The sequence below is a fragment of the Protopterus annectens genome, chromosome 17.part0, assembly GCF_019279795.1.
Source record: "Protopterus annectens isolate FY-2018-M chromosome 17.part0, PAN1.0, whole genome shotgun sequence".
NCBI classification, from domain to species: domain Eukaryota; kingdom Metazoa; phylum Chordata; order Ceratodontiformes; family Protopteridae; genus Protopterus; species Protopterus annectens.
The window spans coordinates 730,608,123-730,621,339 of NC_056751.1; the positions used below are offsets into that span (position 1 = coordinate 730,608,123).

Here is a 13,217-nt window from a genome sequence, read left to right on the forward strand (position 1 = left end):
ATAGCACACTGCATCCATTTCTGCTACAAACACCATGGGAAACCTACCCCACAGAGGATCAGAACACATTCCACTAGGGCTACATCAACCTCTACAGCATTTCTCAGGGGAGTCCCTACCAGGGATATCCTGGAAGCTACAACCTGGACCTCTGTACACACCTTCACCAAGCATTACCACTTACCTATGATGTTCATCGTGTTTCACTGCTGCAGTCATTACACTCTGGTTATCCTGCCATCAGGCGGTCCCGCAGTCGGCCAGAGTTCCAAAGTCTTGGTCCGGCGTCGGTTGCTGTCGCTTCTTCCCTGACATCAGTGCTCCAGGGGTATATAAGATGCAGCCGACACCATTTTCTTCAGTCTTTCTTGCCGAGCGGTGCCCGAAGCAAAAGCAGTTCGCAAGTGCCAGTCGGCCGACTCCTGAGATTTTTGAATTCGAATTTCAGAACCAAAGTCTTCAATAAAGCCAAGTACCCCGTTGGGGAAACTTTTTCTTGCCTCAGACCGATGTCAGTAAAAGTTAATAATTGCATTTCTTGTGGGAAGCAAATACCTCATAAGGATTTTCATTCTTACTGTATTCCATGCCTAGGCCCAGACCACGACGTCACTAGTTGTCGGTTTTGTGCTAGATTTAACAAGTGCACTATTAAACGTCAGTTTGATTTTGCATGCCATTATTTTGGCCGAAGGTTCAATTATACCATGCCGTCGGAACAACCGACGACTGGAATACACAAAAAACGCAAAGATAAAGATAAGGACAGGCATCCGAGGTCCAAAACTGACGATGAAACCTCTTCTAGGTCAGTCGCCGGTTCGCCGGTTCTCATTGAGGTGCTTTCGCAGCCCCTGACACCCACTACCTCAGAGCCACAGGCAGCCTCCGACTCCCACGTGGAGATTTCTAGGCCTCTGGAAACTCAAGGTATTGGGCCTACGGAAATTAACCCCTCAGATGGGTCCGGAGCCGCTGAGCAGGCATCGGCTTCTGAGGGTGTTTTCAGACCTTCACAGCTTACCAGCAAAACAACAACCAAGTCTAAAACTCCATTAAAGACAAAGAAACAAGTACAGCATTCACCTGGACAGGCCTCCATGCCTAAAAAACAGATGGTCAAAATGGCCGAAGACCTAATTACTCTGATCAGGGGTTCCCATCCCCCTCCTGATAAAAGGCCTAGGCAGGATACAGACTCTATGATTCCTCTGACCAGGTTTCCATTTCTTCTGATTCCTCTTCAGACCAGGGATACTCTTTACCCCCCTATGAGGACTCATGCTGAAGAATCAATCCCTTCAGCCTCTGCTCCGGAGGATTACTCTTTTGGGGAAACTTTACATACCATGAGGGAGCATTTCCATTGGAAGAGCCAGGATTATTCAGAATCCAAGAAAAGGCTCAGAGATTTTCTTTTATTGCCTCAACACAGGCCCCTTGCTATTCTGCCTGTGTTAGCTATTGTGGATGATTTGTTCTCTGAATCCAGTTTATCCCCTGATTCTTTCCCCCAGCACCAGTCAAGCCAGATAGGTACTACAGAGTCCCTGACTCTCACAAATTTCTTTATAAAAACCCTGCTGCTGACCCAGAAACTATTTCCCAGGGTCCCAAAGGGGTAAAGGCTTCCACTGCTAAAAATCCAGTTCCCTCTGACAGGGATTCTAGAGCATTAGATAGATGGGGGAAGAAAGTTTACACTTCTGCAACTTTAGCAGTAAGGGCTTTAAATTGCCAGTTCCACATGCTTAAATACCAACAGTATTTAATGTCTCTGTTAAAACAGAAAATGCTTACAAGCTCAGAAGGTCCTGACTATAAGGAAATGCAGGATTTATTGCATGCAGCTGAACAAGTGGGAAAACATACTCTGCATTGTGGTTTTGATTCATTGGAGGCTTCTTGTAGAGCCACAGTTACAGGATCTGTGATTCGAAGGCATGCTTGGTTAAAAGAACAAGGTTTACCTGATCGTGTTAAGGCAAAATTATTGGATGCTCCTTTACAGCATGATATCTTGTTTGGTGTTAATGCAGAAGAGGTATTAAAGAAAATGGACGATAAGGCAAAATCTATACAAACAGTGAAGGATTTCTTACAGGTACAGCCACCTCGATTTAGCAGAAATTGGCCTTCTAAAAATTGGTCCTTTCCAGTGTCAGACAGACCACAAAGAGGCAGATACAGACGCCCAAGAGGCAGATCTCAGCCCCAAGGTTCTTACAGACCACGACAGTGAGGTGCTTCAACCCCAAAAGGAGGAGAAGACAAGTCACAACCTTATAGGAAACGGTCCCAATAACTTCCCCCTTCACATGCCAAGCACTTACCTTTTGGCAGCTCCCTTAGGGGGAAAACTAGCTCTTTTTTCACAAAATTGGCATATAATCACCCAAGACAAATGGGTTCTGGATATTGTGTCTCAAGGTTACAGGTTCCACTTTCACACTGTACCAAGGCTAAAAGGAATGCCAGACCTGCCACAAAATCAATGGGCAGAGGCACAAAAACAAATTACAGCCCTCATGGATGTGAGAGCTATTCAAAAAGTGCCACAACAGGAACAAGGACAAGGATTTTACTCAAGACTTTTCTTGGTCCCCAGAAAGGACAAAGCCTGGAGACCCATACTGGACCTCTCTACTCTAAATACTTACCTGGATGTTCTGAAATTCAAAATGTTGACACTACAGCAACTTCTTCTCATGCTGGGCAAGAAGGCTTGGCTAGTTACTTTGGACCTCAAAGAGGCATACCTGCATGTCCCAATCAGACAAAATTGCAGAAGATACCTCAGATTCATAGCTGGCACAATGCATTACCAATTTTCTGCACTGCCCTTTGGCTTATCTACTGCGCCCAGGGTCTTCACAAAATGTCTGACACCAGTAATTGCATTTTGCAGACAAAAAATAATTCAAATATATCACTACTTGGACGACTGTCTTATTCAAGCAGAGAGCAAGGACATTCTTCTAAAGCATCTGACACTTGTAAAAAGATTGCTAATTTGCCTAGGGTACACAGTAAACGAAAAGAAGTCAAAACTAGTGCCCTCACAAGAGATAATATTCCTGGGTGCCAGCTTAAATACAACGGCCCAGATGGCTTATCTCATGCCAGACAAGCAAAGGCAACTGACTCAGTACTTTCAGTTGATGACAAAAACCCAACTCCCTGCAAGAAAAATTCTGCAGGCCTTGGGGTTCATGGCGTCCTGCATGCAAGCGACAGCAACCGACGCTGGACCAAGACTTTGGAACTCTGGCCGACTGCAGGACCACCTGACGGCAGGATAATCCAAGTGTAATGACTGCAGCAGTGAATACACTCGAACATCTACATTTATGGTAGGTACAAAACAGTACTTTTTCTAAATCCAGAGCTGGATTTGCCACAGCAGTCTTACAGGGCCTGCTTGCCAATGCTTCTTGGCTGCCTCCTCCCATCCTCAGCTTTGGGAATCAACCCTAATGTGATGACTGCAACAGTGAGTACAGTTGTGTACACTTACCATAAATGTAGATGTTAGAGTGTATTCACTGTTGCAGTCCTGGTTACCCTCCCTCCAGCCCCCCTGATTTCTCTATACTTCTACGTATTCTTTGTTTGGCCATATCTTATAGCATTGGTATTTGCTTTCTACTGGGAGTGTTCCACACCATGTAATTGCTTCCTATTGTGGGTCTCCTGACATCTGGGGCAAGAAAAACCGATGTAATGGCATCGGCTGCATGTTTTATACTCCTGATGATCTGATGTCATGAAAGAAGCGACAGCATCCGACGCAGAAATCCCAAGACTCTGGTATTCAGGCCAACTGAGGACTACCAGCAGGCAGATAACCCAGATGTGATTACTGCAACAGTGAATGCACTTGAACATCTACATTTATGGTTAGAGTACACAAGTGCACTTTTCTTTGCATACTACACATCTCTTTGTAGTGTGCATATCTCACACCTCTAGTCTGTCCATCTAAGTATGTTTTGTTTGCTCTCGTGTGGCGTCCTCTGCAGAGTTTCTTGCATCCTCTTCCAAAGTTAGTCTTCCTCCTCCTTTCTCCTTGATCTAAGCCTGCTGTTCAGACCCATATGAAGAATCTATTTTTTTAGATGTTGATGGTATTGTATCCATTATTTTCTGTTGTCACTTTGGACCATAGGCTGTCCAAAGTAACTGTTGGTTCTAAATTCAACAAGGTTTGCAACATTGCTCATTTAGTATCTTTGGTTTCTTTAGAAACTGTAATTCCTCCATTAATGCCACTATCCTTTTGTCTATTTCCCCCCAATGTGTAACAATCAGCACTCACTTCAAAAAGAGTAGGGGAAGCTGAAGAGTATTGTGAGCATATTTTTCATAGTTTAGTGTAAGGTTCATAACGATTCTTGCATACAGAAAAGCAAAGGACTCTGTGTGATCTTCTTGGTTGACATAAGGAAAGTAAGCAAACGAACGTTGGTTCTCCATCTTCTTCAAGCTACCCCATTAGCACTGGTAATAGCCAGGAGGAAGAAGTTTAGCCATACTTCAGGTTACATAAATTTTTATGTAATCCTTGCCATGAACTTAATTGGTAAGGGAACAGATGGAAAAATACAAGATCTGATGTTTTTTTTTAATAATGCATAAGTGTACCATACAGTCAGTCTGGAAATAATTCTCAGCTTAAAACATTTATTGTCGTACTTCATCAAAAGGGTGCATCTCCAAGTTGGGGCTAACCTCAATATTAGCTTCTCTAATTGTAACCTAGGTAAAGCAGGGTTTTAATTTTGTGATATATTTTCTAAATTAAAGAATTATCAAAACCTTTTTTAAATGTAAACTTGGTTGTGTTTTTATCTTACATTTTTAAAATGTCTTAAGAGTACCGAGTATGTTCAAAGGTTGCGTCATAAGAGATTTTTCTGTCAGTACAGTAGCTTGTCTTTGAGCAGATAATCTTGACATCTGTCTTCTGTTTTCCTTATGTTTCAGGCACAGCAGCTGGTAACTATTTGTCGGGAGTATATTGTTGGGTTATCCATGGAGGTTGAACGCAAAAAACTTCCAAAAGACACCCTTGAGCAACAGAAACGTAGCTGTGAGGTAAGTAATAATAGGTTAAGCAAACAAAGATCAGGCAGTTTTAAAGTACGTTAATGCACAAAATAAACTTTGTATACAAGAAAGAATGTTCAGGTTCTTGAAGTACAAAATTCTGAAATATATGTCTGATCATATTGCCCTGTTTGAAAGTCTTTGTGATAAAGGGAATTCTATGAATATTGGATCTGACTGGTCTGTAATATGGCTGATGCTTGCTGCTTGATGTATATAAGCAGTGCTTGCTGAACCAAAATCAACAGCACCTGTAAAAAGACCACATTCATCACCTTTATTTCACCTATTTGTTAACCTTTGTTGGTGTCCAACCTGCCACTAAACAGCATAGTCCTGGTCCCCTTTTTATTAGAGAACTGTTCTGTGTAATGTCAAGGATCCTCCACAGTTATTTATTGTGATTCCTTGGCTTGTAATCCTCTGGTCAGCTGCCTTTTTTTCTCTTCAGGTTCTTCACTCTATGCACTTGCACCTCCTGCTGGCAAACACCAGCGTTTCATGTGTCTCGTTTATATATCATATCTAATCCCTCTGCCTGCTAGTGCGTCATTGATGCTCACAGTTTGGCTGTCAGTCAGAATGTTGAACTTCTTACAAATGTTAGAACAATACTAATACCATACACAGGCAGATCAGAATGTAATTAAATCAGATCTGGTCGTATATAATTAAAATAAATAACTAGATCTAAGAACTGTTTCCAGTACTGGATTTAAATAAACGTTTCTAAAAGAATGATATTTCAGCGCCATGCACCCAAGTCATGTAAACTCGGCTATTTCCGAAGGACAGGAGCAACATAAGCAAAAGGCAATCTGTCAGATGTTTCTAACCAAGTCCTCAGAATATTTATGTAGCAACTCTTTGAGGAGGACCTTTCCAGAGCAATAAGCTGCCAGAGCCACACACGTACTATGGAAAAGTTACTGCATTCATTACCTATCAAGTACAAGCCTTGGAGGTGTGACTGACTGCAATGACACCCACACTAGCATTTTCTCTCCTGCTTGTGCAAAGAGCGTTACTTGAAGCACTTTAGTAAGTGCTGGTATTTCAGCACAGCCACCAGAAGGTGAAGGAAGGGGTTGCTCCAAACTGTCATTTTACAAGAAGAGGGTTGTGACTGAGGGTGCCCAGCATATGGGCCGACAGAGATCTTTGCATAATGTAATGATTGTGTCCAAGGGCCGTGCAAAAGTGAATAATGCAGAGAGCAAACATCAGCAACACTCCCTTCAGTTGGAGTTGTTTATTCCTGAAACCGCTTTGTAAATACTGAAGTCACCAACTACTGCTCAGATACAATAGGTTTCAGCTTAAGACACCCTCTCTGCTTTAGATGAAGATTAGAAGCCAGGCAAAGGTTCAGCCTGAATAACCACTTTGTTGGTGTGCATCCCAGAGTCTTAATCCCACCAGTCCCACAAACGTGGGCAAAGCTTGTGGAGATCAGCCTGCCCCAGGAAGTTGCCATTAGCAAGTACTTCATGGTTGCATTTGGCAATAAAGATTTTACACTTCAGGCCTTAGATATGGATGGTCCACCATGGCTCACAAGGAAAAGTCCAAGGCCTTGGTGTCAGTTTTTGATTTCCATTGGAATTCTGTCTTTGATGAAGAGCCACATCATTAGGGAAAATAGACTAATGGTAGCACCAGGATGATTGCTTATACCTGTCCCATTCCTGCATCAACGTTGGCAGGTGAATCTGTGAATGTCACTGTCCCTTTATCTGATTTCTAGTGCTTCTGAATTTTACATAGTCCTTTCTTTGCTTCAGCCAAGCTGATGTCTGCTCATCCTGCAGCTCGTGTGGAGATTATCTCTATTCTTGTAAGGTAAGGGTAGGGTGCTAAGATGAGAGAGGGATCCAGTGGCCCTTTCCTCTAACTTGGATACTGAGTAAGGAAATCTTACCCTTGTCTCAGTCATCACTTGTTCAGCTAGTCCTTTTTGCTCTAGCCTTTGACTCTCAAACATCCCCTGAAACATCAAAGTGACTATCCCACAAATATGCGAGAGGAGCAAAAGCTTTGGAGTCATCCTGTGTGTGGAACCTGTGCCCAGGGACGTGAGAAATCTGAGCTCTTGTACGAGCCTGATAAACCAGGGGAGCCTGTGCCCAGGGATGTGAGAAATCTGATATCTTGTATGGGCCTGATAGACCTGGCTTTGTGTCCTTTTGAGATGTGTTATGTGAATGTAACAGCTGGGTCTGTGTATTAACCATTTACTGACTATTCTATTTTAGAAGATGCTGACACGTGCTTACATGAGATGAGCACAACTTTACTTTTAAAAGCAGATTGGAATACTGTATTTTTGCCTGCATGTGATACAGAAGGATTAGTTTTTGACTGTAGTAAACTGTTCATACTTGATCTCACTCAATGTTCTACTGATACTGGATGTATCCGGTGGAAGAGACCTCTTGATGTGACAGATATTCCATCTCCAAATTGGTCACTGAAGATGCCTGTAAAGGAAAAAAAAAAGTTAAACTCTGTTTATCATAAGACATAATATTTATAAGGAAAGATGTTTTTCTTACCTTAGCCAAAAAAAAAAAAAAAGTCACTCCTGGTACATAAAATTCAGGACTTGTAAATCCGGTCAGTCAAAATATTCCTGAGGAAGACCTTTCAGATGACTCTGACATAAAGACAGAGCTTAATTTCCTGCAGATTCCCAAGCCCAAAACTCAGATGCTGAGGAAACCTGGTCTTCACAACCTCCTTTGGAGGGATTTTCTTTTTTCTCGGATTACTGACAGGGTGAATTAGGTGTTTTAATTAGAACATATGCATTTTCCCCTGAATTAAGGCGATAAGATGTATTACAACAGGATATGAATTATTCTGTGCCAGAATGTATATGATACTGCCTGTAGCAATCCTGATTCACAGCCTGCACTCCCCAAAATACAGGTTTCCCAAACTGACAGGCACTTGTTTTCTTAACCTACTGTCTGATCCTGCAGCAATATCAACATCTACACCAGCAGGGAACAGGCTCTGGGTATCATCCAACCTTCCCCAGTCAGTAATGTGGAAGAGTGTTTGGAATGACTTGGTAAGATAATTTTTTTCCTTCCACTTTGGCATGTAGAATTGTTAAATATCAGACTCGTGTGTAGATGTTTGTGCTTCTGTTGTACAGACGGTTTAAAAAGAACTAGCTACCAGTATTCTTCCTGAAGGTATTGCCTCTCTAATGTTTCCCAAGTATGTAACCATGCATTGAGGAATGTCCATGATTGTGCAGATACTGTGTTCCTATGCTTCTGCTACTGTTTTTGAGGAGGTATGCCTGTATATGATGCAAGTTTTCTCATGAGGTAAAGTCTGAAACTTTAAATTTTGCTTTATAGAGAAATTTTTTTATTTTTTATTTTATTTTACATTTGTTGACCGGGATAGTTCGACTGGATGCATGTCCATTTTCAGCGGAGGCCCGGGGAGAAAAGCTCCAAGGGTAAGCAGATACAGCATTACATAATACCAGCATTACATATTACAAACAGATTATTTACAGAGATTACATAAGTAAGCAAGTTAAACAAGTTCCACAGGTTACAGTTAGTCCTGAGCACAAGTCAGGATTAAATTAAATTACACAGTAAACTGGTTAACAGATTTTTACACATTCGAGTTAGCCAGGCTTGATACATTGACACACATGATACATTGATGTTTTATTTGTCCTATGTGCTCAGGTCTTTAAATAATTTGATGAGAGAGGGAAATTAATTCAGGGAGTTTCTGAGATTTTTCAGGGCTTCCTTTGCAAATCTCCCAAATCACCCTTCTCATAAGAAACAAAACAGGCAATCCCTGCTTTCTCAGGACAAACAGGCAAACAAAAAGATTGCAGTATGGGAATAGTAAAGCAAGGATCCTTTCCAAAAGGGACAGTCTCCAACTTCAGAATGACTGTCACCATTCTGACTGCCCATATCTGCTTTCTTGGGACCTTGTCATATGCTTTCTACAAATCTAGGAATGCCTAGTTGGACTGTATCTTCTTTTCTGACCTTTCTGATTCACTGCAAACATTGGGTTGGTTGTGTTGCATTCTGATATTCTTCCATCTAACTTTCTACTACTTTACATATTCATTTACCAGTCACCCTCTCCAAAACTTTCATGCATTGTGACAGGAGATTAATACTTCTATACTGCCCACAGCTAATGTCCCCCTTGTTCTTGTATCCTGTCAAGAATATACTTATTCTCCAGTCATCTGGGATGCGCCTTTCTCTCCATACTGCAGTGAGTGCCATCAGGAGCCATTTCTCCCTTATGTCACCAAGCATCTTTATCATATCTGCTGTGACTTCATCTCAGCCTGCTGCTTTCCCTGACTTCATTTTCCTTAGTGCTATTCTTACTACTTCTATGGTGAGCTCTTCTTGTTCTCTCATCGTAGGCTGTGTCTGGAGTAGTATAACCTCTGTTGAGATTTTCTTCATTCAGAAGCTGCTGGAAGTACTCCTTCCATCTGTCTTTGATGTCCTGTGGACTGGTGAGCAGGTTGGTGCTGACATCTGTTATGAAAGGTGTCTGACTAGCTTCCTAATCTTACTTTTCAAGCTTTGCTTTGCAGCCTAGTAGAGTGTCTGTCTTGTTCTTCACTATTACACCTACAAATACAACCATATCTAGGTCTTCCCCATTTGTCCTTTGCCTTCAATTCAGTCTGTAGCTACAGAGTCCTCAGATTTTACTTGGGGGCAGTTTCCAGTAGGGTAAAAGTGCAAGGTCTGTAGGATTCTGCAGGCAGTTCAAAGCTCATAAATATATAAAAAGAGATGTTGGCTGTGATCACACCTTAACAGCTCTTCAACAGTTATGGTCCCTAGGACTTCTCCAGGTAGTTACCAACACTACCACAGTGATGTGGTTCATCCACAAAATGGGGGGGGGGGGGGGCAGAAGTTTGTATCCTGTGTGCAAGCTGACTGTGATTGCTTGGGTGGTAGCTCATCAACACTGTTTAACCCATCAGGCATCCTGCATTCCATCAGAGCAAAGCATATTGGCAGACAAGCCGAGGAGGACCAGAACAGACCCTCACGAATAGAAATTGATTCAAGTGGGTCTTAAAGCAGTTGATCCAGTTGTGGGAAACTCATCAAGTAGATCTGTTTGCCATCTTTCAAAACAGACAACTCAATAGATTCTGCTCCAGGACTCCATGCAAACAGGTCTGAAAAACAGATGCTTTCTAATTCCCATGGACAAAGTTCCTTTATGCATTTCTACCTTTTCCACTAAAGTCCAGCATAATTCTAATAATTTGGAAAGACTGTCCAGAAATAATTATGGTGCTCCAGTCAGGCAATGTTAGTTCTCCTTTTTATGGAATGGTCAAGGACAGTTAACACAAGCTTCCTCACAAATTGGACATATTCACACAAGATGGTGAGTTTGGTACACTCCCATCTCACAAATCTTCCTCTAACTGCCTGGATAATTCAATTCTAAACTTTTTAAGCATCTCATTTCAGATGACATGCAGCAGGTACTAAAGAAGGCAGGAAAACAGGTATCCGTTTGTAATGTCAGGACCCTCTAAATATATGAAAGTGAATGGGTGAAATAACGGACAAATATACTAAGTCTGAGATGCCATTTCTCCAAATATTCCCCTTTCTCCTAGGTATGTCAGTCTGAGTTGGTGTTTATAAGTTTGGGAGCTGCGGGGGCTCCCCCACTCACAAAATTTCAAAATTCGCTCTTCTCTGATTTCTGCCTTTTTTTGTGGTCTTGTCGAAGCTCGCTATTTTGAGTGATGACATTTCAATGGGGAGCCAAAATACATGTTAGAAAAAATATTACATTAGCAAGTGGAAGGGATTTTTAGTTGGTGCCCAGCCAATGTAGAGGGTCCTATCAGGGATTATATATTAAAGCTGTTCATCTCTTTCTGTGAGTTAATAGACCTTTGGCCTTTCATACCCTTTGCCAGTATACATCTTTCAACAAGTCCACCCATGGATCCTCCTCTTTTTCCTGTGATTGAAGTAAAATAGTTTCTGAAAGGAGTTGCATCCACAACCATCAGTCAAACAGATTGCTCAGTAAAGGGATCTTAACCTTAGTAAAGTTACCCATATTTTCATCTGAACCTGCACATCAAACAGATAAGTTCATTACATAGAAAAATGTTCTTGTCATTGCTCTGACATCTGCAAGAAGAATGTCTGAGTAGCAAGCTGTAATGGTGGGTGAACCCTGTCTCATCTTTCAGAGGGATAGGGCATCATTAAGTGCAAATCCTTCATTCATGTCCAAGGTTGTTTTAGAGTTTACTTTAAATCAGGCTGTCAATCTCCCAGTGTTCTGTCCTGACCCTCAGAACCAGGTTAAAAGAATTCTACATACTGTGAATGTGCATAGGCATTTCAAGTAGTATCTTGACAGAACCATGTCCTTTGGAAAAGCTGATCATTTATTTATTATACTGGGACTAAAAAAAGGAGAGCCCATGTCAAAACAGACTATTTCCATGTGGTTTTCATCGGCTGTTGCCTTTTGTTATGCCCACCATGCTAAACTAATTCCAGACAGTATCAAGGCTCACGCTGAGACCTCGTCTTCTTCAGTGGCATATTGGATTAGGGTGAACTCTCAAAGCATTGCAGAGGTAGCTATGTGGTCCTCTGTATATGTCCTTTCAAGGCATTACAAACTGGATTCTTTTTCTAGATGTCGGACTGGCTTTGCTAGGACCATTATACAGGAGCTGCTGGATCCATATTCTTCATGCTGCTGCCAGGATCGGTTGGCCTTTGTTAGTCTAGCCATGTAGCATAAAGGCTACTGCAGCGGTGGGAATGATGCATTTGCACTTAACCATAATAGTAGAGATTTGAATTCCTCATTGCTGCAGTAGCAGCACACGACCTCCACCCCTCTCCTTTTTATATGTAGTTTTACTGTTGGAAATACTTGTTTGCTTTAGTTTAGGGTGACTGCACTACTTAACTTTTAGGCAAGGATGTCCTGAAGAATTTCTACTTTGCTGATTTTCCTTCCTCAGGGGTGACTAGTCAGCACTCAGAGTAGAAGTGTGGAGGGAGCTGGACCTTTTGGAAGCTGTCCAGTTGTGTCTTGGGCAAGACACAACCTATGTAGCCTAAAAACTACTGCAACAGTGATAAATGGTGAACATCTATTCCGCTGGGCAAGTTCAACTTACACAGCTGTACTTTTAAGCATGCTTGTTCTTTAGTAGATAACTTCTGGATTTTCACCTCCAGTGATCCTATCTGGCCAGCCTTCTAAAGATCAAGAACCTTCTCCTGCATGCCGAGCATCTACCCTTGGCACATATCAGTGTGGTAGTGTAAGAGGTATGCATGTCCACACCTTTTTCAGATCTTTCTTGTCACAGTTTGTTTATACAGACATCCATCAGTATTACAAACAGTTCCTCAGTTACATCAGTTGCATGCAGTTATTGAAGCTCAGGTAAATTACTACTTACCTGCTGTGGACCCACACCCTACATATTATAGAATTTGTGATTTTTAAGTCTGTGACTGAAAAAGAGAAATATATTTGTAGAATACAAAAATCTTATCTAAAACTAACACTCTGTTTGTGTCTTGAGGAGAAACAAAAAGGTATGATTTGTCAAGTATTTCAGGGTTTTGCTCCTAAAACTATATTATAAGTTGCATTAGAACCCTTGGCCAGTATCTGGAAGATGAGCTTATTGTTGCTGTCACATGCATCTAGGTTGTTTGCTTTTTTAGTCTTTGGCATTTGGCCCTTCATCTAAGAAGAAGCAAATAAAGAGAGCTCCCAAAGAAGCAAACCGCTCTTTATGAACCTCCTCCTCTTCTGCTCTGTCAGTGGTTTCTCAATTCTCAGTCTGTTGGCATCTCTCCAGTCCCTTTATTATTAACCTTATGGCAATTGTTATGGCCAGGGATGAAGGCGTTTCCATTACTACTGACCATCCTTCCTGCCGTTAGCTGTCCAAAGAGGAGTTCCTCAGAAGATGAAGGGGGGTGTTCACCAAGTTCATGTGTGAGGAGTGATTGAAGGTTTCATTGTAGAGGTCCATCCCTTAGCACGTAAACCTCAGGCAGATG

At 41.8% G+C, this 13,217-nt stretch overlaps 1 protein-coding gene across 1 annotated transcript in view; it reads left to right on the plus strand.

The window, feature by feature from the left end:
- COPA (COPI coat complex subunit alpha) overlaps positions 1-13,217 on the plus strand; it is a 915,755-nt gene that overhangs the window by 749,160 nt on the left and 153,378 nt on the right. The window contains exon 30 of the mRNA XM_044059531.1: positions 4,987-5,097. Coding sequence (XP_043915466.1) covers positions 4,987-5,097 — 111 coding nt within the window. The remainder of the gene's footprint in view (positions 1-4,986; positions 5,098-13,217) is intronic.